Source organism: Cetorhinus maximus, chromosome 16, assembly GCF_964194155.1.
Source record: "Cetorhinus maximus chromosome 16, sCetMax3.hap1.1, whole genome shotgun sequence".
NCBI lineage: Eukaryota > Metazoa > Chordata > Chondrichthyes > Lamniformes > Cetorhinidae > Cetorhinus > Cetorhinus maximus.
In genome coordinates this window covers 101,510,293-101,537,518 of record NC_135894.1, presented here as the reverse complement: position 1 = coordinate 101,537,518, position 27,226 = coordinate 101,510,293, and the positions used below count along the sequence as shown (strand labels likewise).

Genomic DNA, 27,226 nt, shown 5'->3' with positions numbered 1-27,226 from the left:
GGTATACAGTCGGGAGGGAGTTGCCATGGGAGTTCTCAGCATCAATTCTGGACCCCATGAAGTCTCATGGCATCAGCTCAAACATGGGCAAGGAAACCTCCTGCTGATTACCACGTACCGCCCTCCCTCAGCTGATGAATCAGTGCCCCTCCATGTTGAACATCATTTGGAGGAAGCACTGAGGGTGGCAAGGGCACAGAATGTACTCTGGGTGGGGGACTTCAATGTCCATCACCAAGAGTGGCTCGGGAGCACCACTACTGACAGAGCTGGCCAAGTCCTGACTCCCATAGCTGCTAGACTGGGTCTGCGGCAGGCAGTGAGGTAACCAACAAGAGGGAAAAACATACTTGACCTCATACTCACCAACCTGCCTGCCACAGATGCATCTGTCCATGACAGCATCGGTAGGAGTAACCACCGCAGTCATTGTGGAGACGAAGTCCCGCCTTCACATTGAGGATACCCTCCATTTTGTGTGGCACTACCACTGTGCTAAATGGGTTAGATTTCGAACAGATCTAGCAATTCAAGACTGGGCATCCATGAGGCGCTGTGGGCCATCAACTGCAGCAGAATTGTACTCGAACACAATTTGTAACCTCATGGCCCAGCATATCCCCCACTCTACCATTACCATCAAGCCAGGGGGTCAACCTTGTTTCAATGAAGAGTGCAGGAGGGCATGCCAGGAGCAATACCAGGCATACCTAAAAATGAGGTGTCAATCTGGTGAAGCTATAACACAGGACTACTTGTGTGCCAAACAGCATAAGCAGCAAGTGATAAACAGAGCTAAGCAATCCCACAACCAACGGATCAAATCTAAGTTCTCCAGTCCTGCCACATCCAGTCGTGAATGGTGGTGGACAATTAAACAACTCACTGGAGGAGGTGGCTCCACAAATATCCCCATCCTCAATGATGGAGGAGCCCAGCACATCAGTGCAAAAGATAAGGCTGAAGCATTTGCAACAATCTTCAGCCAGAAGTGTCGAGTGGATGATCCATCTCAGCCTCCTCCGGAGGTCCCCAGCATCACAGATGCCAGTCTTCAGCCAATTCGATTCAGTCCATGCGATATCAAGAATTGGCTGAAGGCTCTGGATACTGCAAAGCCTATGGGCCCTGACATCTTTCCGGCAATAGGACTGAAGACTTCTGCTCTAGGACTTGCCACACCCCTAGCCAAGCTTTTCCAGTACAGCTATAACACTGGCATCTACCTGGCTATGTGGAAAATTGCCCAGGTATGTCCTGTACACAAAAAGCAGGACAAATCCAACCCCACCAATTACCGCCCCATCAGTCTACTCTCGATCATCAGTAAAGTAATGGAAGGGGTCATCAACAGTGCTATCAAGCAGCACTTGCTCAGCAATAACCTGTTCGCTGCTGCCCAGTTTGGGTTCCGCCAGGGCCACTCAGCTCCTGACCTCGTTACAGCCTTGGTTCAAACATGGACAAAAGAGCTGAACTCCCAAGGTGACGTGAAAGTGACTGCCCTTGACATCAAGGCTATATTTGATCGAGTGTGACATCAAGGAGCCCTAGCAAAACTGGAGTCAATGGGAATCAGGGAGAAAACTCTCTCCGTTGGTTGGAGTCATACCTAGCACAAAGGAAGATGGTTGTGGTTGTTGGAGGTCAGTCATCTCAGCTCCAGGATATCACTGCAGGAATTCCTCAGGCTAGTGTCCTAGGCCCAACCATCTTCAGTTGCTTCATCAATGACCTTCTTTCTGTCATAAGGTCAGAAGTGGGGATGTTCGCTGATAATTGCACAATGTTCAGCACCATTCGCGACTCCTCAGATACTGAAGCAGTCCATGTCCAAATGCAGCAAGACCTGGACGATATCCAGGCTTGGGCTGACAAATGGCAAATCTTCCTTTGTGCTAGGTATGACTGCAACCAACGGAGAGAGTTTTCCCCCTGATTCCCATTGCCTCCAGTTTTGTCAGGGCTCCTTGATGTCATACTCGGTGACAAGTGGCAAGTAACATTCGTGCCGCACAAGTGTCAGGCAATGACCATCTCCAACAAGAGAGAATCCAACCATCGCCCCTGGATGTTCAATGGCATTACCATCTCTGAATCCCCCATGATCAACATCCTGGGGGTTATCATTGACCAGAAACGGAACTGGACTAGCCATATAAATACTGTGGCAACAAGAGCAGGTCAAAGCCTAGGAATCTTGCAAGAAGTAATTGGCCCCCTGACTCCCCAAAGCCTGTCCACCATCTACAAGGCACAAGTCAGGAATGTGATGGAATACTGCCTGGATGAGTGCAGCTCCTACAACACTGAAGAGGCTGGACACCGTCCAGGACAAAGCAGTCAGCTTGAGTGACACCACATCCACAAACATTCACTCCCTCCGCCACTGACGCACAGTAGCAGCAGTGCGTACCATCTACAAGATGCCCTGCAGGAATTCGTCAAGGTTGCTTAGACGGCACCTTCCAAACCCATGACCACTACCACCTAGAAGGACAAGGGCAGCAGATAGATGGGAACACCGTCACCTGGAAGCTCCCCTTCAAGTCACTCACCATCCTTACTTGGAAATATATTGCCATTCCTTCACTGTCGCTGGGTCAAAATCCTGGACCTCCCTTCCTAACAGCACTGTGGGTGTATCTACACCACGTGGATGGCAGTGGTTCAAGATGGCAGCTCACCACCAACTTCTCAAGGGCAACCAGGGACGGGCAGTAAACGCTGGCCCAGTCAGCGAAGCCCACATCCCGTGAATGAATTTTTAAAAAGCTAATGAACCAGAGGGTATATAAGATTTCACAGAATCAAAATTGTTACATCACAGAAGGAGGCCATTTGCACCATCGTGTCTACACCAGCTCTGCAAATGAGCAACTTACCTTATATTCATCTCGTGCCATTCCTTCACCTTCTCCCCGTAACCCTGCACATTCTTTTCAGATAAGTCTAATTCCCTTTTGAGCTTTGATTGAACCTGCCACCGCCACACTTTCAGGGAATGCATTCCAGGTCTTAACCACTCGCTGTGTGAAAAAGTTTTTCCTCCATGTCACTTTTACTACTTTGTTGTTTAATACTTTAAATCTGTGCTGTCTCGTTCTCAGTCGTGACCCCTCATAATTTTGAATACCTCTATCAAATCCCTTTTCGGCCTTCGTTTTTCCAAGGAAAACAGCCCCAACTTCGCCAATCTATTTTCACAACTGAAGTTCCTCATCCCTGGAACCATTCTCCTGAACCTTTTCTGCACTCTCTCCAATGCCTTAACATCCTTCCTAAAGTGTGGTGCCCTGAACTGGACGCAATACTCCAGCCGAGGCAGAAGGATAGTGTCTTATACAAGTTCAGCATAACCTCCTTGCTCTTGTATTCTATGCCCCTATTAATAACACCTCGGATACAGTATGTTTTATTAACTCCTCTCTCATTCTGCCCTGCCGCCTTCAATGACTTGTGCACACAAACACTCAGGTCTTTCTGCTCCTGCAACCCCTTTAGAATTGTGCCCTTTATATTGCCTTTCCATGTTCTTCCTACCAAAATGAACCACTTTATATTTCTCTGCACTGACGTTCATCTGCCACTTGTCATCCATTCCACCAACCTTTCTATGTCCTTTTGGTGTAGGAGTCACAGACTACCCAAAAGTTTGTAGGGATTGGGGGGGGCGGGGGTGTTTGAAGTCATAGGTGGTTTTAAAGCAACTTATTAAGAAGCAACAGTTTAGATACAATGTGGAAGTTAAATAGACAGAGAAGACCTGCGACCTGTAATAGGTGAGAATGGTTTACTGGCCCCGGATCGGGCAAAGGGATGGGGGAAGCGAGGGGACTGGTGGCAGTGGTGTCCTCAGAACAGTTCACTAGTTCTGAATCGGGCAAACAGATGGATGAAGCAGCGATGTTGACCTCCATAGCTGGCGGTAACAGTCCCTTCTGCTCTCTGTCATCTTGAACTAACCAAAATGTTAGGCCGAAGCCAGCATGGATCCAGTTTGAGAAGCTTTCCTCTGTCTGAAATCTTATTGAGCTAACCAGGCTGGTTTTTCCAGAACTAGCATGGATTCACCTTGAAAAGCTCTTTCCAGTTCAGTGACTTTTTTTTCCCCTCTCATGAGCCCGTTCATATACCTTATTTCCAGGGGCCTCATGGTTGGCTCATGTCAATCACTTATCCAGTTGCCTATTAGCAAGGGACAAATATTCAAGGTAATCCTACCTATTTCTGTCCGAAGCCCATGAAGTTATCACGTGGCTTATTACTTGCAAGGACATCTTATTTAACACTTACTCGGACAGTTGGTTTACAAACGCTCATGAGATCCTACTTTTATCAAACTTAAGGAATGTTTTGTTTCAGAGACTGTGCCAAAATCATGTCCTTGGCAGAGATAACAGGCCAATGCTGTCCTGTGTCAGCCTCCTGCTAAAGGATTTTGCTTAATCAGAGGGAGAGCCGTTTCCAATCAATTAATTCCATAAGATTTTATCGCATTATTAGACAGCCATTTCTTACATAGATGAGACTTCTTTTTAAAACACCAATTTGTTGTGATTCGGAATGCGCAGTGGAAAGAAATTCAGTAATAACCTTCAAAATGGGATTGGGTACATTTTTGAAATGGAAAAATGTGCAGCGTTTTGGGGAAAGAGCAGGGGACTGGGACTAACTGGATAGCTCTTTCAAAGAGCTGGCACAGGCATGATGGGCTGAATGGCCTCCTTGTGTACTATATCATTCTATGGGCTGGATTTAAGTTGCCTCCACCAAAGGGTTTGAAGGCAGATGGAGCATGTTAAATCCAGCAGGCAAGCTGCTATGCCCTCATTATAATTATACCAATGGTGGGGGTGGTATTGGTCGGCCTGCCTGCCAATGGGTCAATGGAAGCCCATAAGTGGACAATTATTGCCTATTTAAAGGCCTCATCCCTCCGTCGCCAGCATTTAACTGGTGGTAAGAGCGGCCCATGCCAAGCAGCAAGACAAGCTTGCAGCACAGGCTGATGGTGGACTGGGGGTTGGGGCACAGCTGTTCACAATATATATTAACGATTTAGATGAGGGAATTAAATGTAATATCTCCAAATTTGCAGATGACACAAAGCTGGGTGGGAGGGTGAGCTGTGAGGAGGATGCAGAGATGCTTCAGTGTGATTTGGACAAGCTGAGTGAGTGGACAAATGCATGGCAGGTGCAGTATAATGAGGATAAATGTGAGGTTATCCATTTTGGTAGCAAAAACAAGAAAGCAGATTATTATCTGAATGGCTATAAATTGAGAGAGGGGAATGTGCAACGAGACCTGGGTGCCCTTGTACACCAGTCGCTGAAGGTAAGCATGCAGGTGCAGCAGGCGGTAACGAAGGCAAATGGTATAAAAACAAAAAGCTAAAAGCTACTGCGGATGCTGGAAATCCAAAACAAAAACAGAATTACCTGGAAAAACTCAGCAGGTCCGGCAGCATTTATTAACCTCCCTGTCGCTTGCCATTTTAACACTCCACCCTGTTCTCTTGCCCACATGTCTGTCCTTGGCTTGCTGCATTGTTCCAGTGAAGCCCAACGCAAACTGGAGGAACAGCACCTCATCTTCCGACTAGGTACTTTACAGCCTTCCGGGCTGAATATTGAATTCAACAACTTTAGATCTTAAACTCCCCCTCCCCCCATCCCCACCCCGTTTCTCCCCCCTCTCTTTTTTTTTCAATAGTTTATATAGATTCTTCTTTTCCCACCTATTTCCATTATTTTTAAATCTAAAACTAAAACTTTGTTAGTCTTTCCACCCCACCCCCACTAGAGCTGTACCTTGAGTATCCTGTCTTCCATTCTTAATTAGCACTTTTCTTAGATAATATCACCACCTTCAACACCTCTTTGATCCTTTTGTCTGTGACATCTTTTGATTATCTGCTCCTATCACTGCTTGCTTATCCCCACAATCACCACACCCTCAACTTCTCTCTCCCCCCGCCCCCCCACCTTAGACCAGCTTATATTTCACCCCTCTCCTAACTACACTCAGTTCTGCCGAAGGGTCATGAGGACTCGAAACGTTAACTGATTTCTTCTCCACCGATGCTGCCAGACCTGCTGAGTTTTTCCAGGTAATTCTGTTTTTGTTAAGGCAAATGGTATGTTGGCCTTAATAGCCAGAGGATTCGAGTACAGGAACAGTGACGTCTTGCTGCAATTGTACAGGACCTTGGTGAGACCACACCTGGAATATTGTGTGCAGTTTTGGTCTCTTTATTTGATGAAGGATGTTCTTGCTATAGAGGGACTGCAGCAAAGGTTTACCCGACTGATTCCTGGGATGGCGGGACTGACATATGAGGAGAGATTGAGTCGGTTAGGATTATAATCGCTGGAGTTCAGAAGAATGAGGGGGGATCTGATAGAAACCTATAAAATTCTAACAGGACTAGACAGGGTAGATGCAGGAAGGATGTTCCCGATGGTGGGGGAGTCCAGAACCAGGGGTCACAGTCTGAGGGTATGGGGTAGACCATTTAGAACTGAGATGAGGAGAAATTTCTTCACCCAGAGAGTGGTGAGCCTGTGGAATTCGTTACCACAGAAAGTAGTTGAGACCAAAACATTGTATGTTTTCAAGAAGGAGTTAAATATAGCTCTTGGGGAGAAAGGGATCAAAGGATATGGGGAGAAAGCGGGAGCAGGCTATTGAGTTGGATGATCAGCCATGATCATGATGAATGATGGAGCAGTCTTGAAGGGCCGAATGGCCTACTCCTCCTATTTTCTATGTTTCTGTGACACCAACTGGGCCCATTGAGTGGACCCAAGGCCCCTGAAAGGCCGACCTCCAAGCACTTGCTTGTGCCGAATCGATTGAGTGCAATACTGGCAGTGGCCATCACTCCCACTAGTGCTACCAGTACATCAAGAGCTGCCAACCTCTGATTGGCCAGCAGCTCTCTGCGACAGAATATCCTATCCCAGAGGGGTGGAAATCCTACTTCCAGCCTAATGGTGGCCACTTGGCCATTAAATGATTCCAGCTTTTCTTCCCGCCCCCAAACTGGGGAGAGTAGAGACTACATCAGATGGTTTAGTTCAACCGTTTGATTCTAGAATGCTGGAAACACACAATGAACTATTATCATTTGAAATTCAAAAAGGTAGATGAACATTGCTGATGGAGTGCCTTTGTCAGGACTCTTCTGATGAAAAGCTTTCACCTCAAACACAAACCAATCTTTCATTTTTCTTTTGAAATATTGATGGACCTGCTCTGTGGTTTTTTGTTTTGGCATGTTCCCATTGAATGAGAGACTGCTACAAGACAGTGCATAGCATTGGGCACAGGCTTGTTAGTGCTGAGCCATGGAACTTTCAACAGCGAGCGAGACCTCCTAATTGTGCCTGCAGTTGCAGTGACACCTGCCAGATTTTTTCTTGTGAAGCTGGAGACCTTTTTGTGCAGTTGGATTAGAAATCCCATCATTGGCTGAACCTGGATTCCATGTCTCTTGAACAGAATTAGTGGTGCTATTATCTGATTTGTAAAACAAGTCGGCAATTGCCACAGGACTTTTATCTGTTACCTGTGACTTAATTGCTTTTCTATTGCATAATAACTGCAAAAAATTTGCGTGTAAATGTAATCTGTTTTAATATGAAAGGACTGGGGAGCCTGACTGCAGATAGATAATGAAATTTTTAACCAATTTTGATTGTCAGCTTCAGACTCTGATGCTCTAATGTGATTTATTTTTAACTAAGTGTTTGTGCCATGGGGACAATGTGTAAACTGTAACTCCTCTTAATGGCTACAGATATTGAAAGAGTTGAAGGATGAAGACTGGAACATGGGTAACATCGTCTACACACTAACAAACCGGCGGTACGGAGAGAAGTGCATCGCCTATGCGGAGAGCCATGATCAGGTAACCCCTCGCCCAGATTCTGTTGGTTGGTGTTGGTTGCAACTGTGTGCTGTGACCACATAGGATGACCTACTTCCCCTTATGTCATATCGTCTGACTGCACCCCATTTCAGCTTACCTGCTACTGAAACCCTCATCCATGACTATCCCAATGCACTCTTGGCTTGTCTCCCACATTGTACTCTCTGTAAATTTGAGGTCATCCAAAACTCTGCTTCCCTTGTCCTAATTCAGACCAAGTCACGTTCACCCATCACCCCTTGTTTACTGACCTACATTGTGTCTCAGTCCGGCAATGCCTTTGATTTTAAAATTCTCATGCTTATTTTCAAATCCATCCCTGGCCTTACTCCTCCCTATCTCTGTAACTTCCTCAAGCTCCACAGCCCTCCAATTCTTCCCATTCTGGCCTCCTGTGCATCCCCAATTTTCATCGCTCCACCGTTGGCGACTGTGCCTTCACCTGCCTTGGCCCTAAGCTCTGGAATTCCCTCCCAAAACCTCTCCGCCTTACCTCTCTCTCGTCCTTTAAGAGGCTCCTTAAAACCTATCCCTCGGATTACATGCCTATATATTTAGCAGAGAAACAAATTAGATAACAATGAATCACACAGCCCTGCTTATCCACTTTATGGAATATGTGATTACATATGCAGTTGCTGTATATTACTTGTTGGGCACATATAAAATTATTTACTTGAACACGGTTTCCATTATATATTTCAGCTACTGTAGGACAATTCACTGCACTGGCCTTGGTATGTCTTGTAAGAACATGGCTGCCAAGCTTTTTTGAAGATTTGTCTAGACCTTAAGTTTTGTTTTTTAGTTTTCCTTTTGTAAGTTAGATTTTAGCATTCAAATTGATATAATTTAACCAGTAATGACTGGCTGAGAATGTTGTAACAACTGTGCTTAAATTTGAAATCCTATCAACTCCTTCAGTAGACAAATCTTATGAAAAAGACTGATAAACCTGATGGCTCACCAACCATATTAAAATGCTATTAGCTGCTCTGAAGGACAATGAGAAAGCTCACACCTTTAATGTTGTTTCACTTTTGTGAGCATTATTTTACCCATAAACAGTCGCAGATCTGCAAAAAACAAATGATCTTCTGAAACATTGTTTTTTTTCGGGTTTGTTTGGAGATCTTGGACTCCAGTGGCTTCATGTCAACTTCTGTTCACTAATTGCTCCAGTGGAGTTGAGAAAGACTTGCTTTTATCTAGCACCTTTCACAACCACTAGATGTCCCAAAGCACTTTACAGTCAATGAAATAGCAGTGCCTTCGGATGTTTTACTAAGCTAAAGGCACTATATAAATGCAAGTTGTTCTATACTGCGTTAACTGACCTCAGTTGGAGAGGTAGTTTAAAAGCTATCATTGCACTCAGTATCCCTGGGCTTTGCAAGGGGGAAGAAAATCAGCCAGGATTTTCACTCCTGATCATTACCCATGATGCGTGCTGGAAAGCATCGAGTGAAATCAGGACTTTGTCAGGAAGGTATAATTTTCATAATGTTTTGTTCGTATTGTAGAATAATATTGAGGTCAGTGTCTATGTATGTGTGTTTGTGTGTGAGACTTAATTGAATTACAGACAGCTGGCCTGAAGGCTTTGATGTAAGAGAAGCTAGGTTTGAAATGCTAAGTCGGTAAACATGGGTGAAGCTTTAGAATGTGAGGTGTAAAGGAACATTTGCATTTTTAAATAAACCAGAGTTGTTTGAATTCAAAAGAGGGGGTGCCAGGAGACGTTAAGAAACAGTGTGTTTATTTTTCCCAAAGATTACTGGTAAAATTAGTATTATGCTATATTTTTTTTATTAGAGAGGTAAAATCCAAAGTCATAGTGAAACAATGGGAATTTGCATTCAAAGGGGAAAATATGTATAAAGAAGAAAAGGCATTTTAAGATCTAACACAAGTGTGAAAAGTCTCCAGCATCTAAGCCTTAAGCTGCTGTCTACAAGGAACCAAAGCTGAGAAAAATTCACTTTGAATTCGACTGTTCAGGGTATCGTGTTACTTTGCCTGGGGCTTTTAAAATCTGTGTATCTTACTGTTGCCTTAACAGAGCTGAAACTGGGAGTTAGATTAATTAGGGGATTTAGAATTTATTATAGTAATAATTTGTGGACATATGTATGGGTTTACAATCTTTTCTTTTGTTAATAGATGTTTAATTTAGTTTTGTAAAAACCCTCTCAGCCTCGGTGGCCTTTTTACTGAATTCAAAGCCTGCTTCTCGAAATAAATACAAATTGCAAATAGTTGTGGCAGCTACTTCAAGTTTCCCTCTGGGATTTGAGCAACTTGGCATTTACCATCTGTCTGCCATAACAATTTGGGTTGCCTATGATGAATCGCAGTCACATGAAGAAGGTCTCTAAGAGGAGTGTGTATTGTGCCTGTGGAAGTGTAGACCAGCAAGAATCACAAACCTTTTGAAAGTAGGGCAGAAGAACAGAACTTCACATTTGGCCTTGTACAACCTGGCATGTCCAACCAGGAAGTGTTGTGGAACCTGAATACATAATAACTTGTCAAGTTTATTACTATTTGATAGAATTATACAGGAGGAGGCTATATGGCCCATTGTGTCTGTACTGGCTCTTTGAAAGAACATTCCAATTAGCCCCACTCCCCTTTTTCTCCATAACTCTACACCTTTTTCCATTACAAGTATTCATCCAATTCCCTTTTGAAAGTTACAATTGAATCTACTTATTTGCTCTTTCAGACAGCGCATTTCAGATCACAACACCTTGCCATGTATAAAGATTTCTCCCCATCTTCCCACTGGTTCTTTTGGCAATTACCTTAAATCTGGGACCTCTGGTTACTGATCCTCCTGCTACTGGAAACATTTTTTTTCTATTTACTAGTAATAATTTTGAACAACTGCCCTTAACCAGCTCTGCTATAAGGAGAACAGCCCAAGCTTCTGTTTGGTGTATCCTGTGTTGAAGTATAATTTGTGATTTATTGAAGTGAATTCAGCAAAGTTTTCCGTGTTACCTCTTTACAAGCGCATCTGAATGCATGGGTATTCTGGCATTCCATTCATTTAGATTTTGTTACACAGGCCCTTGTTGGGGACAAGACCTTAGCATTTTGGCTGATGGATGCAGAGATGTATACGAATATGAGCGTTGTGACTCCATTGACACCAGTGGTAGACCGAGGCATGCAGTTACACAAAATGATCCGTCTCATCACGCATGCTCTGGGAGGAGAGGGATACCTGAATTTCATTGGTAAGTCTGCTGTGGTGCCTATGGGTAAGTAAGATTAAAACAGTGTTGTTTGGCCTAACCACCAAAGATGGAACATTCTTTGTTTTTGTTGCTTTGGCATCAGCTGCGACTCAGTGGGTAGCATTCTCGCATCCAAATCAGAAAATTGTGGGTTCAAGTCCAGCCCCAGAGATTTGAACTTAAAAACCAGGGCCAACAATCCTGGTGTGGTGCTGCACTATCAGATACTACTGATTGATTGCAGCACTGAGGGAGTGCTGCGCTGTTAGAGGGTCAGTCCTGAGGGAGCGCTGCACTGTCGGAGGGTCAGTCCGGAGGGAGCGCTGCACTGTCAGAGGGTCAGCACTGAGGGAGCGCTGCACTGTCAGAGGGTCAGCACTGAGGGAGCGCTGCGCTGTCAGAGGGTCAGTCCGGAGGGAGCGCTGCACTGTCGGAGGGTCAGTCCGGAGGGAGCGCTGCACTGTCAGAGGGTCAGCACTGAGGGAGCGCTGCGCTGTCAGAGGGTCAGCACTGAGGGAGCGCTGCGCTGTTGGAGGGGCAGTACTTAGAGTTCCTCAATGTTGTTTTAAATCAAGTGCAGCGCTCCCTCAGTACTGACCCTCTGACAGCGCAACGCTCCCTCAGTACTGACCTTCCGACAGCGCAGCACTCCCTCAGTGCTGCAATCAATCAGTACTGAGGGGGCGCTGCACTGTCGGAGGGTCAGTATTGAGGGAGCGCTGCACTTTCAGAGGGGCAACACTTAGTTTCTCAAGGTTGTTTTAAATCAATCTGTGTGGCTGACTTTCATTATTCAGACCTTGTGGCTGCATTAGTTGCAAATTAGGGTGGGACTTTACTTTACAAAAAGTTGCTGTGACTGAAAATTGTGAAAGAACAAATTAAACATGCTCCAGACTTCCTCCAATTATTTAATTTAACGATCAGATTCTGGTTGGTGTGAGACACACACAAGTTAAAAGAAACGTGTGGGGCCTCAATTGAAAATCTTGAACTGATTAGCACATGCAGCAACAACACACAGTCATGGGGTTGAAGTCATTTTGGAATTTTAATGGTAATAGAGCAGAAATGAATCAACTATAATTAAACATATTGCAACGAATCACAGATGAGTACTTAAACCAGGCAGTAAAGGAAGAAAAGGATAGGTGGGATTTTAATCTGTTTTAATAGTGTTGATTGCAGCTCTCTAGTGTGTATTTTGTATTTAAGGAAATTATGCTTGTGTCATACAAAGATGCAGGCAGACAAATATTTCTCGATTTAACGCAGTTACAAGCCTTTCCAATCCCACCAGTCTTTCACAAGATACTTTAGCGATGTTGGTTATTCTGGCCTTAAAGCAAAGTAGGAGAGACTGCAGTAAAACCTGGAGCTATGTCTAGAAGACGGTGTGTAAATGGATCTCCCAGAAGAACAATCTGCAACAAAAGTTGTTATTTATTCAGCACCTTCAACATGGTAAAGTGTTCCAAAGCACCTCGCAAGAGGCATAACCAGACAAAAGTGGATGCTGATCTAAAGTGGTAGGTAGTAGGAGGGGACAAACAACGGTTTGATCAATGAAGTGGGTTTTACTCAAGGTCTTGAAAGGAAGAATATGAAGAAGCAAAGGGTTTAGTGAGCAAATTCCAGTGACAATTAAATTTTGCCCTGGGATCATTGTCTCTACAAGTTTTCTTGCCACCAATGTTAGGCTGACTGGCCTGTAATTGCAATTCTCCCATTCTCTGAACAGAGATGTAATGTTTCCTGTCCTCTGGCAGTCACTCCCAAACCCAAGGGGGAATTGAAAAATTGTGGTCTGAGGCTGTGCTGTTGGTACCTTTAACTTAGCTCAGTACCAAAGACGCATCCCATCTGGACTGAATGACTTTACTACTTTGAGGGTTGAAATCTTTCAAGCACTTCCTCTTTATCAGTTTAAATCCTATTCAATTTCTCTCCTGTCTCCTCCTTTACTGTGACATTGGCAGCACCCTTTTTTGTGAAGACCGATGTACTCATTTGGTAGGTCAGCCACACCCTCGATCTCCAGAAGAAGACTTCCCTAATGCTTTTCTTAAACAAAAACAGAAAATGATGGAAAAACTCAGCAGGTCTAACAGCATCTGTGGGGAGAAAGACAGAGTTAACGTTTCGAGTCTGTATAACTCTTCTTCAGATGCTTTCCTTGTCTGACTTGAATGTGTTTCCTTTAACAGTGAAAGTTCTTTGGCAGTATTGTGCAGAACCACAGCTGTTTGGAGAAGATCTATTAGGACTTGAATTATAAATGTGGGGAATATACTTCCTGCTGGACCTGGCCACAATACAGCCTGACTGTAACATACAGTTCACAGTGAAATTGAGAAACCATACATACTGGTGCCAAGATTCATCTTTCATGTTGCTGCTCAAGACAGTTTTCTGGAAAGGATTCTACTACATTGTTAATCTACTTTGATGGCAGTCTGTGTGGGGAAAGACTGATTTAGCGTAAAGCATTTTTTTTTTGTCTTGAATTTTGTATTCAACTGAAGTGTTGGGAAATGAAAAATTTCAGTCATGTGGCATCAGTGTCAAACACACTGTGAAGTCAGCCAAGATTTCTGTACCTTGTCTGAAAATTGTGCCTTCACCCTTGAGTTGGAACAGCACCCAATCCACGTCATGGTTTGTTTAAATAGGATTTAAAAGACCAGGCTTGACTCAACATTATTTCCAAACAGTGCTCCTGGTTAATCTCACTTTTTTCAAACATGTCGCTGCTCTACAATTCCATGTGTGCTTCTCTGCAAACTCTCTGTTTGGATGCGGATTTTGCTGTGTTTATGTAGAACCGAGACTGGCTTGACCAGAATCATAAGTGACGTACTGGCATGCTGGCGATTACCATTGACCAGAAACTTTCCTGAATCAGCCACTTAATCACTGTGACTTTGAGTAGGTCAGAGGCTATATATTCTATGATGAGACTCACCCCCACCCCCACCCCCTGACCAATGTTGCTGTGTGTGGCTGGCTTGATGCACTGTGGGGTTCCTTTAAGATTGACACAGACCAAATGTGCACATCTTAAAATAAACATTGCCATGTGTGGCCAGTTTTATCCCTGCACAGCCACGCACCAGCACAACTTAAGAGGAAACATTGCCCCTGACTCTCCAAAGCCTTCCACTGTACAAGGCACAAGTCAGGAGTGTGATGGAATACCTTCCACTTGCCTGGATGAGTGCAGCTCCAATAGCACTCAAGAAAGTCGACACCATCCAGGACAAAGCAGTCTGCTGAATTGGCACCCCATCTGCCACCTTAAACATTCACTCCCTCCACCGCCGACACACAGTAGCAGCAGCGTGTACCATCTGCAAGATGCAATGCAGCAACACAACAAGGCTCCTTTGACAGCTCCTTCCAAACACGTGACCTCTATCGCCTAGAAGAATAAGGGTAGCAGACACATGAGAACATCACCACTGCAAGTTCCCCTCCAAGTCACACACCATCCTGACTGGAAATGTACAGTATCACCATTCATTCACCACCACAATGATGATGATTTGCGGGAACAAAACTGAAGAGGGTTGAGAGAACGAAAGATCCCAGTGTTATTCGGCAAACCATGATCTATGCTGAAAAGCCATAACTTAAGTTAATAGGGCACTAGGTTGCATCAATAGAACTGTTCAGCATAAATCAAAGAACACCAATTTAATACTGTGCAGGTTGCTGTCCCCAGGTTTGGTTCCCCCCACATGGGTGTTATACTTGACGATGAGGTGTAAGTGTGGTAACAGAATGGGGTGGAGGTTGACAGAGAAAAGAAGTGTTTAGTCCTGATACTGCAGTCATTGTGATGTGGGGGCAGGTTTGATGGACCAGCTGGTCTTTTCCTGCCCATCAATTTTGTGTCCCAAGTTATATGGAATGACTGGAAAAGTTGGGATTGTTCTCCGAACAAAGAAGGTTAAAGAGAGATTTATTAGGGATGTTTAAAATTGAGAGATTTTGATAGACCTGATAAGGAGAAATTGTTTCCACTGACAAGTGAGCAGGTAACCAGACAAAGAAACAGAATTAAAATAATTGGCAAAAGACCTAGAGGGAAAATGAGAAATTTTATTCACACAGGGTTGTTTAGATCTGATGAAGAGTCATACGGACTCGAAACGTCAACTGTGTTTCTCTCCGCAGATGCTGTCAGACCTGCTGAGTTTTTCCAGATATTTTTGTTTTTGTTCTAGATTTCCAGCATCCGCAGTATTTTGCTTTTATCTTATTGTTTAGCGCTAGAACGTACACACTATCTGGAAGGACAGTGGAAGCAGATCTCATAGGAACTTTCAAAAGGAAACTTTACTTTAAGAGTACTAACTTGCAGAGTTATGGGGCAAAAGCCATGGTATGGAACTAAATTGGACAACTCTTTCAAATAGCTGCCACAGGCATGACAGTTCAAATGGCCTCCATCTGAGCTGTAACATTCTGTGATTCTATCTGTGATCATAGGTGCTCAATCGTGCATGTTAAATATCACCAAAGCAAATGGTGTGTGGATTCCATTATGGGTGAGGCATGTTGTTAGCTTTGTTTCCTCCTCCAGTTCAACAACCCTCCAAGGTAGCTGCTCTCCTCCAATTCTTGCCTGTTGCCAATTTCCGTCAGCCCACCATTGGTGGCTATGCCCCAGGTTCCGAAATTCCCTCCCTAAAACTTCTGCCTCTCACACCTCCTTTAAGATGTCCTTAAAATCTACCTCTTTGTCATCTGTCCTGCATCTATATGGTTTGGTGTCAAATTTTGCCTGATTTACGTTCCTGTGAAGCTCTTTGAGATATTTTAATACATTAAAGATGCTATATTAATGCAAGGTGCATCTTCCTCCCCGCTTTGTTCTGTTAAGTCCGATTAAGGAATTTGTTTGTCTTCCAGCTTCAAGTTCTGTTGAAGGGTCTGCACCTGACGTGTTAACTTATCTTTCCTTTGAGATATTTCTACACTATGCGTTGCCAATGTTTTGTGGTTTTGCGTGGTTTTCCTGTTCTCTTCTGATTCTACTGGAAGGTCGAGCTTGCTACCCAGTGAGCGGGAGTACTGGTCTTTCTGTTTGAGTTCCCATTTCATCCCTGTTTCGGGAAAGACAGTAGGTGAGAACACTGTGGATGCCCAAACTATAATCTTCCCTCGATTTAGGAACCATTCCTTTAGATTGGAACACTGTGCATGCCTCTCTTGTATTTAAGAAAGGTGAAAGGGAAACCAGGGAATTCTAGACCAGTTAGACTAACATTTGTTGGGAAACTACTAGAGTCTGTAATAAAGGATGGAGTGAGTTTTCAGCTTAACACAGAGATCCAGCATGGATTTGTAAAGGGTATGTAATACTTGATGAACCTGATAGTGGTGGACAGGGGTCTGTTGTGGAAATTATTTATGTGGATTTCCAGAAGCAATTTGATAAATTCACTCAAGAGCCTGTTAGTTAATGTTGAAGCTCATGGAATTGAAGGCAAAATATTGACCTGGTTAGAAAATTGACTGAGTGGCAGGGACAAAGAGGAGGGATAATGGGCAGGTACTCTATCTGGCAAGATCTATGTTGGGCCTCAACTATTCACTGTACTTATTAAAGACTTGTAGATGCTGGGATACAAGGACACATATCCAAATTTCCCAATGATGCAAAAAGAGGTGGCATTATAAAAATTGTGGATGGAAGCATAAAATAACATAGAGATGTTGATGGATTAACTGGGAGCAATGGTGGCATTGTGGAAATGTCACTGGATTAGTAATCCAGAGGCCCAGGCTAATTATTCCATTCATAAAGCCAAGAATATAAAGCTAATTTCAGTAATGATGGCCGTGAAACTATCATTGATTGTTGTAAAAACCCACCTAGTTCATTGCTGTCCTTTAGGAAGGGAAATCTGCCATCCTTACCTAGTCTGACCTACATGTGACTCCAGACTTGCAACAATGTGGTTGACTCTTAACTGCCCTCTGAAATGGCCTAGCAAGCCACTCAATTCAAGGGCAATTAGGTATGGGCAACAAATAGCTGGCCTTGGCAGCAACACTCAAATTCCAATAAAGAATAAGAAAAAGCTAAATGAACGAAAGTGTGGCAAATGGATTTCAGCGTCAGTAAATATTATCCATTTTGGACTTAAAGGATAGAACAGGAAAAGCTAGAAACGGCGGAGGCCAGAGAGACTTGGAACTCTAGGTCTATTAAAGTATCACGAAAAGGTACAGAAAATAATCAAAAAAGCTAAGCCTTTATATCTAGAGGACTAGAATACGAGGGGGTAGAGGTCATGCTTCAGCTTTACAAAGTTCTGGTTAGACCACATTTGGAGAATTTTGAGCAGTTCTGTGCACTTTAGGAAGGTTATATTGGCCTTGGAGGAAGTGCAGTGTTAATTTACCAAAATGATACTTGTACTCCGAGTTACATTACGAGTAGAGATTACACAAACTGAGTTGTATTCCCTGGAATTTAGAAAGTTAAGCAGTGATTTCATCAAAGTAGTATTACAAGTTATTGAGCAGAATAAGCAGTGTAAATAAGGTGAAACTATTTCTGCTGATTAGCGAGTTTAGCTCTAGAGGTTATGGTCTAAAAATTAGAGCCAGACCTTTCAGAAGTGAAATTTCGGATATCTCTACACAAAAAAAGGGAGGTAGGAGTTTGGGACACCCTTGCACAAAATAACTTAATGCCAGATCAGTTGTTAATTTAAAAAATATATAGATTTATATTAACCAAAGGTGTTAAGAGATATGGTGCAAAGATGGGTATGTAGAGGTAGATCACAGTCTGTTCCACCATTCCAGGAAATCTTGAGGGGCTAAATGGCATCCTCCTATTCCTAAGTTCCTTTAACAGGCATAGTAGAAGTGGATGCTTTGGCTCCGACTAATGTGATTTTATGAAATGTATACAAGGTGTTCAGAATCTGAATTTGTCCCCTTGAGGTCAAATGTTTTTATGGATTTCCATTATTTGTACGTTCATCCGTGGTGTGTGCTCTTTAAATTGCAGCAATAAGTATAATCTATTTGTTTAAAAGAAAACAAGAACCTGCATTTCTACAACGTGTTTATTGACCTTCGATGCCCCAAAGTGCTTTACAACCAGTGAAATCATTTTTGAAGTGTAGTTGTTGTTGCAATGTAGGAAACGCAGCAGCAATTTTGAGCACAGCAAGCTCCCACAAACCAAATAAAGACCAGATAATCTATTTTTTGTGATGTTGATTGAGGGAAAAATATTAGCTAGGACACTGGAGAAAGCTCTCCTTCTCTTCTGCAGAATAATGCCATGGGAACATATGTCCTCATCTGAGAGGGACATTATTTTAAGGTCTCATAAGAAAGATGGCATCTTTGACAGCACATCACTCCCTCAGTACTGCACTGGAGTGTCAACCTGGACTATGTGCTCCAAGCCTGTGGAGTTGGACTTGAACCAATGACCTTAGCAAATAAAGAAGAGAAACGTGGCCCTGGAAAATAGCAGTCATGATCTGGCATGGACTCAATGAGATGAACGACCTCCTTCTGTGCCACAGTGACTCTATAGCTGTGTTCTTTGTCCAGGCCTCATGACACACAATTGATTCCTTAAGATGCTGTTTCCAACCACCTAGCTGGTTTTCTGCCTAATGGAGCCAGATTTTGTAGGTAAATTGCATCCATTCACTTCACTGTGTTCGGGAAATTATTTAATACTACTTTCCCCCTGCTTCACTGACCTTTTTGTCAATGCAAACCCCTTCACCAACAATTACTTGCATTCATTTAGCACCCTCAACTAGTGAAGCACACCAACGTGTTTTCAAACAGTATTTGACGTTGAGCCACATAAACTGATGTTAGTATAGGTAACCAAAAGCTTGGTCAAAGATGATGCTTTTAAGGAGCATCTTGAAGGAGGAAAGAGAGACAGAGACTCAGAGAGGGCAAAAGTGGGTGACTGAAGCCAGAGTTCTTTCTGACTCATGAAGCAAAGGCTTTTCATTCAGCCCAGCCAAACTATGCCAGTGTTTATGCTCTACACAAGCTTCTACACACCCGATCTCATCTCACCCTATCAACATATCCTTCTATTCCTCTCACCCTTAGCTACTGATCTAACTTCTATACAGTACTGTTCACTTTACCATTCCCTGTAGTAATGAGTTCGACTTTCTCACCATTCCCTGGATAAAAGAGTTTCTTCTGAATCTCCTATTGTATTTATTAGTGATTATCTTATATTGATGGCCTCTAGTTATGGATCCCCCCCACAGTCCTTCCCTTTTGAAAGGAAAAGGGTTAAAATGTCTTTTAACCTAGTTTGGCAGCTCATCATTAGTCTTTGGAGGCTGAGACCAGCTCTGGCCACTGCGCATGTATCATGACTTGCTGCTCAGTGACCTATACACATTAGGGATAGGTATGACTCCTTGTCAGAGTGTCAGTGAGAACAGTCACCTCCTTAGGTAAAGGTTACACCGTAGAAATAGGCCATTCGTTCCAACCAATCTATCCCCCACATGAGCCTCCTCCCTACTTCATCTCACCTCTCAGCATATCCTCTTATTCCTCTTTTCATCTACCTATACCTAGCTTCGACTAAAGGCATCTATAGTAGTTGCATCAACTACACCTTACGGCAGTGAGTTCTGCATTTTCACCACTCTGGGTGAAGAGGTTTCTCCCGAGTTCCCTATTGGATTTATTATTTACTTATACTGAAAGTTGGTTTATATCCCACAAAGCTGAATAGATAGGTCCACTTCCTTTAGGATTAGAGATGGGGGCCAAGATTGCATGCAGCTGTGACACCCATTACAGTTGCACACACCCTGCAGTCACTTCTCTAACTTGGGATATCTGTGAAGCATGTTCATCAAAGTAACTCATTGACCAGCTACCAGTGCCAACGTGAGACACTCCACAAGTTTACAAACCCCACCCTTTCTCCCTTTTTCTAATGTAAGGGCTCTATTCAAACGGTGAAATCCAATGGACAAAGCTGAATTGACATCATGTAAAGATAGTCAATAGCCCGGTGAGGCATAACAGTTTGCTGTTGGGAACAAAAATAAAAAAATGCTGGAAATACTTACAAAAAGCAGCAAAGCTTCAAGTACACTGCAGCTGAAAAGTCACAACCTGAAATATTAATTCTGTTTCTCTCCATAGATGCTGCCTTACCTGCTGAGTATTTTTAGCGTTTTTATTTCAGCTTTCCAGAATCTGCAGTCTTTTGCGTTTGTATTATTTTGTTACCGGAGCTGTGTCTGATAATTGAACTTCACGGGCAGGCAGCCAGTTCCCCCAGTGGTGCCATTGCAACACTCATTTTTTAGACGGTACAGCCTTGAATAAAGCAAAAGTATATTTATTGATCTAATTTTCATCTAACTGTTTTTCTGAAGATTCTGTTGCATTCTGTGATAAAATTTTAACTGTTTCCTTGAATTTTTTTTACATTCTGCAATATAAGAGATGCTACCCACTGATCTACCAGCCCATTGATTAGCTATAGTATGGGTTGGATACAGAGTACAGTGTTCCTTCAACACTCCCAGAGCAGGTACTAAATGGGGTTGGATACAGAGTAAAGCTCCATCTACACTGTCCCCATCAAACACTCCCAGAACAGGTACAGCACAGGGTTAGATACAGAGTAAAGCTCCATCTACACTGTCCCCATCAAACACTCCCAGGACAGGTACAGCACAGGGTTAGATACAGAGTAAAGCTCCCTCTACACTGTCCCCATCAAACACTCCCAGGACAGGTACAGCACAGGGTTAGATACAGAGTAAAGCTCCATCTACACTGTCCCCATCAAACACTCCCAGGACAGGTACAGCACAGGGTTAGATACAGAGTAAAGCTCCCTCTACACTGTCCCCATCAAACACTCCCAGGACAGGTACAGCACGGGATAGATACAGAGTAAAGCTCCCTCTACACTGTCCCCATCAAACACTCCCAGGGCAGGTACAGCACGGGGTTAGATACAGAGTAAAGCTCCCTCTACAATGTCCCATCAAGCACCCTGTTAAAATTAAATGGAGCAGTTTTTCATAGTGACAACGCAAAGGTCAGAGTAAAATCTGTGCCTGCGAATGTTAATTCAACTAGTGAGCATACAGTGACAACAGTCTGCTGCTCTGGAGAGTAAAAATGTACTTAATGGAACAATAATGAGTTTGCTTCCACTAAACTGTTGAGACCTGGATCCAGATAATCTCTCACTTAACGACATTTGGAATTGTCGCCAAGAGATTTTGGCATCACCTGAGCTTTAACCAGCAAACGTTACCTGAATTGTGTTTACCAGCGTTTTGATTCATGTACTGTGGTTTTGGGAAAAGGAAAACTCGGTTCTCATAAAGTCTGTCGAGTCAAATAAAATCGAGAAATATAGTGACATGTCTGAAACGTTTACAACAGTTAATTTAAGCTGTTCTGGATGTAATGGTGGAGAAACGACAAATTTAACAGGCTCAAAAAAAACCCACGTTATTGTTCTCAGTATTAATACATGTAATGATCTTCAGAATATGGTTATTTAATACAATGCTACCTATACAATTTTAGAACTGATTGTTTGGATTCCTGACAGCAGCGATGCAGAAGTGTACTGCTAGATTGCCTCATAATTCAATTGCTGCAGAACAGCCTGAACATTAAGATACTGAGTGGGTGGAAAGGCTTATATAGAGCGGTTAAAATGCATTTGGGAAAAGAAGGAAAAAAAAGCACCATGAAATTCTAGACCCTGCAGGGCTATTAATTTCTGTGGAGCCACACAGCTTTGAAGCAAGATTAAAAGTACAAGATAATGTTATTATCACCTTCCTTATTAACAGGTAATTGCAGTTCGTCCACTTTTAGTGCTGAAGAAAACATGTATGCTTTGCACCCAGCAAGCTGATACTGTGTCAAGCTGACTGCTGCTTAAAATGGGCTCAGCGGCACAGTGTGTTAGACTTGACCATCTCATTTTAGCTTGCTGCTGAGGCCAATGGAAAGAAATATCACACCTATCTATAAGCAGTGCTCTTCTCTGACAGTCTGGTATATTGAACGTTTACTCGAGTTGAACAGAAAAATTCAGCCTGAAACCTTAGTGCAGCACTGAGGGGACTGCTGTACTATCAAAGGTGTCATCTTTCAGATGAGCAATTAGACAGAGGCCCTGTCTGCCCTCAGGTGGAATAAAAGATCCCATGCCACGAAGACCAGGTAGGCTCTCCTGTTGTTCTGGCCAATATGTATCCATTAGCCAACATAACCAAAAAAGGTCACCCAATCATTAATATATTGATGCTTGTGGGATCTTGCTGTGTTCAAATTGGCTGCCGCATATCCTACATTTGCAATATTGACTACACTTCAAAAGTAGCTCAGTGACTGTAAGGTCCTTGGGGGTGTGCTGAAGTTGTGAAAGGTGGTATATGGATTCAAGTTCTTTGTAGTGCTCAGACCTGTGCAGCAGAACTCATTGACCCCTTCACCTTTACTCCCAACCCCACCCGACCACCGTCTCACCACACCAGCTAGGCTGCTGCATTTCAGCTGTAACACTGGTATTGACTCCACAATGTAGAAGCAGGATGACTCGAGTTTGGGCCTTTACAGCCCAGCAGCCTCCCCCCAATCATCAGTAAAATGATAGAAGGGAGTCATTAACAATGCCATCAGTCAAGACCATCTCACCAAAAACCTGCTTGTCAAAACTCAGCTTGGGCTCCAACATGAATGGCTCGGCTGATGATATTGGATGGTAAATTTGCTTTCCAGTAAAGATGCCTTGTGCATCTTGCTGGAAATTGCATGTGAAATCGATGATTATCACAGAATAATGTTTGGAAGTAGGTGGGATTCAGATGTTGGCTTAGACTTCAGTTCTAGTTATTTTTTTAAAATTCATTCTTCATTCTTCATTCATTCATTCATGGGATGTGGGTTTCACTGGCTGGGCCAGCATTTATTGCCCATTCCTAATTGCCCTTGAGAAGATGGGGATGAGCTGCCTTCATGAACCACTGGAGTCCATGTGGTGTAGGTACATCCACAGTGCTGTTTGGGAGGGATTTCCAGGATTTTGACCCAGCAGCAATGAAGGAACAGCGATATATTTCCAAGTCAAGATGGTGTCTGGCTTGGAGGGGAACTTCCAGGTGGTGGTGTTCCCATCTATCTGCTGCCCTTGTCCTTCTAGATGGCAGCGGTCATGGGTTTGGAAAGTGTGTAAGGAGCCTTGGTGAATTCCTGTGGTGAATCTTGTGGATGGTACACACTGCTGCTACTGAAGTTGGAGAGAGATAATGTTTCCATATGAGATGCCAGTCAAGTGGGATACTTCATCTTGCACGGTGTCAAGCTCCTTGAGCGTTGTTGGAACTGCACTCATCCAGGCAGGTGGGAGTATTCCATCACACTCCTGACCTGTTCCTTGTAGATGGTGGACAGGCTTTAGGGAGTCAGGAGGTGAGTTGCTCGCCTCAGACCTGCTCTGACAGAATATTCTTCTATCCCTTTCTCCTCATATTCGTATCTGCTGCTATTGGTGCTTGTAACTACTCCAACCTGGCGATCTGCCGTCATGGTATGTCGTGCCCATTTGTCTTGCGCCATCCTCGCACATTCACCATAGCTTGTCTGCAACTGCTCTGCGATGTCCATCATCCAATCACATCTTGGTCGACCCCTATCTCTGCTGCCCTCCACTTTGCCCTCTAGAAGAGATCTCTGTGGCTTTTCAGCTCTGATCAAATGACAGAAATACTGACGTTTTCTTTTCTGGGTGTCACCTTTTCTCCTGTAATTTCAGGTACCTCACCATTTGTCTTATGGTCTGTGTACGGGCCTTCCCTCCATGAGGTCAGAAGTGGGGATGTTCACTGACGATTGCACAATGTTCAGCACCATTCGCGACTCCTCAGTTATTGAAGCAGTCCATGTCCAAATGCAGCAAAACCTGGGCAATATCCAGGCTTGGGCTGACAAGTGGCAAGTAACATTTGCACCACACAAGTGCCAGGCAATGACCATCTTTTTTTAAAAATTCATTCATGAGAATTGGGAGTCACTGGCTGGGTCAGCACTTATTGCTCATCCCTAATTGCCCTAGTTCAGGGGGCATTTAAGAGGCAACCACATTGCTGTGGGTCTGGAGTCACGTGTAGGCCACACCAGGTAAGGACGGCAAATTTCCTTCCCTAAAGGACATTAGTGAACCTGATGGGTTTTTATGACAATTGACAGTGGTTTTATGCTCATCAGCAGACTCTTAATTCCAGATTTTTATTGAATTCAAATTTCACCATCTGCAAAGGTGGGATTTGAACCAGGGTCTCCAGAGCAATACCCTGGGTCTCTGAATTCTAGTCCAGTGACAATGTCAACACCTTGAACAAGAGAGAATCTAACCATCGCTCATCGACATTCAATGGCATTACCATCACTGAATCCCCCACTATCAACATCCTGGGTGTTACCATTGACCAGAAACTGAACTGGACGAGCCATATAAATATTGTGGCTACAAGAGCAGATCAGAGGCTAGGAATCCTGCGGCGAGTAACTCACCACCTGACTCACCAAAGTCTGTCCAACATCTACAAGGCACAAGTTAGAAGTGTGATGGAACACACTCCACTTGGCTGGAAGAGTGCAGCTCCAACAACACTCAAGAAGCTCAACACCATCCAGGGCAAAGCAGCCCACTTGATTGGCACCCCATCCACAAATGTTCACTCCCTCCACCACTGACACACAGTGGCAGCAGTGTGTACCATCTACAAGATGCACTGCAGAAACTCACCAAGGCTCCTTTGACAGCACCTTCTAGACCCACGACCGTACCATCTAGAAGGACAAGGGCAGCAGATACACGGGAACACCACCACCTGGAAGTTCCCCTCCAAGCCACACACCATCCTGACTTGGAAATATATCACTGTCCCTTCTCTGTCACTGAGTCAAAATCCTGGAACTCCCTCCCTAACAGCACTGTGTATGTACCTACACCACATGGACTGCAGCGGTTCAAGAAGGCAGCTCACCATCACCTTCACAAGGGCAATTAGGGATGTGCAATATATTGCTAGCCTAGCCAACGATGGACATATGCCATTAATGATGAGTAAAAAAGAATTGTATTTTTAGCATACATCTTAGCATTCACATTTCAAAGGCCTCTGTTTTCTTCCACCAATCTTTACTTATTGTCCTGGCTGACAGGAAAGTGGATAGAATGTAGCATCTTCTGAGTTTTTTCCTCATTATCAGATTGAGTTTTCCTGAAGGAGACATCCTTCACCTTCACAAAATTACTACTGGCTATCCTTGAAGTTTCAGCACCATATCTATCATCTTCTGATATCATTTCTCCTAAATAGACAAACTTATGTACTTGTTCCAGTGTGACACCATCCACTTCAATCTTCACTCTTGTTTCTTCTAGTGTATTCCTTTGAACTACCATTGTTTCTGGCTTTTTGGTGTTCATACTCAATCCGTATTCTAAACTTCTAGATTTACTTAATGTACAATATTTTGTGGGAGCTCTTATCTTGCCTCCCTTTAAATGTGTCTATGCTATTTGCCTAAATCACTCCCCCTGTTAATGAGTTCCACAATCTCACCACTCTCTGGGTAATTAAGTTTCTCTTGAATTTCCTATTGGATTTATTAGTGTTTATCTTATATTTAGCACCTCTAGTTTTGGTCTCACTAACAAGTGGAAATGGAGGAAATATCCCAGATTTGCACTAAGTGCGGTCGTGGACGGTTCCGCTAGCTGCGATGGCGGGTTTTCACGCTGTATTGTCCCAAACCCGGCACATTATTTATTCATTCCTGGGAAACACGCCACTTCCATGGTGGGTGGGCTCTCATTCACCCGCCACGCCATCACCTCATCGTTTCATCACGTCGGCCATGATATTTAACGTGCAGCCGCATGCACACATTTCAGTGCTTCGAGCCCACTACTGCTGCAGGGAAGATGTCCACGAAAGGCAAGAAGACTGCAGCCCTCAGGTTTAGCGACATATCATTGGAATTCCTTTTGGATGCCATGGAGGCTCCTAGAGATGTCCTCTACCCCTGCTCTGGCCAGGATGGGCAGCGGTGTGACCAACCAAGCTTGGGAGGTGGTAGCAGCGTTGCTCAGCGCCAATGCCCTTCAAAAGAGGGCAGCCACCCAGTGCCGCAAGAGGATGAATGACCTCCTCTGTTCTGCCAGGGTAAGTCACTCTTCTCATCACTCTCAACTCACACACTTGCAACCCATCACACATCCACAGGGATCTCACTCACTGCAGGTTCAAGGGACATCGTAATTCATTCTCTCACTCTCACCATCATTATCCTCATTCCATCCGTGGGACCACTCAACACCCACACATTCCAGGGGTGCTACATACACTCTCCATCTCTATTCATGCTGGACGAGCTGGCACACAACTCGAGGGAGAGGTCGCAGACCGTTGGAAGAATGCCTGAAATCAAGGACCTCACGAACTTTGAAAACAGGGCCACCCAGCTGGCCGGCGATGATCTGGACCAGTCCTGTGCTGATGGTGAGATCGGCAGTGCTCTACCAAGTGAGGGTCCAGCAGTGCAACATCCATCAGACAATCATTTTGTGAGCAACTTGTCCTGTTTTACAGGCCACTGCCATACACTAATTATTTCCCCTTCTGCAGGCACATCTGGGAAACAGCCGACCCAGGACCTCCAATCGAGCCCCAAAGAAGAATCTAGAGGCACCTTCCTTGAAGTCCTGCCATGGCGCAAGCCCACACCCTCCACCAGCGCAGAGACACACCTCATTGGGACCTAGCTTTAGAATAGCCTTGGCATCACAATTTGGTGAGCACATCACACTGTTTGATCCACAACAGGTGGCAACAGGGACTTCCCTGGTGTCCGGCACTTGGAGGATTGCCGTAGGCCAGACATTTCTGAGTCCGAGTCAGATGACGAGCCTTTCAATTCGGTCATGTTTCAGTTGCTGGAGCTGCAAAGGCAAGCTCGG

The 27,226-nt window shown here is 44.0% G+C and overlaps 1 protein-coding gene across 5 annotated transcripts in view; it reads left to right on the top strand.

Moving 5' to 3' along the window:
- Positions 1-27,226, top strand: part of gbe1b (glucan (1,4-alpha-), branching enzyme 1b) — a 599,646-nt gene that overhangs the window by 400,325 nt on the left and 172,095 nt on the right. For all 5 annotated transcript variants that reach the window (XM_078560420.1, XM_078560417.1, XM_078560416.1 and 2 more), the window contains exons 11-12: positions 7,808-7,918; positions 11,013-11,184. In XM_078560420.1, the coding sequence (XP_078416546.1) occupies positions 7,808-7,918; positions 11,013-11,184 (283 nt within the window). The remainder of the gene's footprint in view (positions 1-7,807; positions 7,919-11,012; positions 11,185-27,226) is intronic.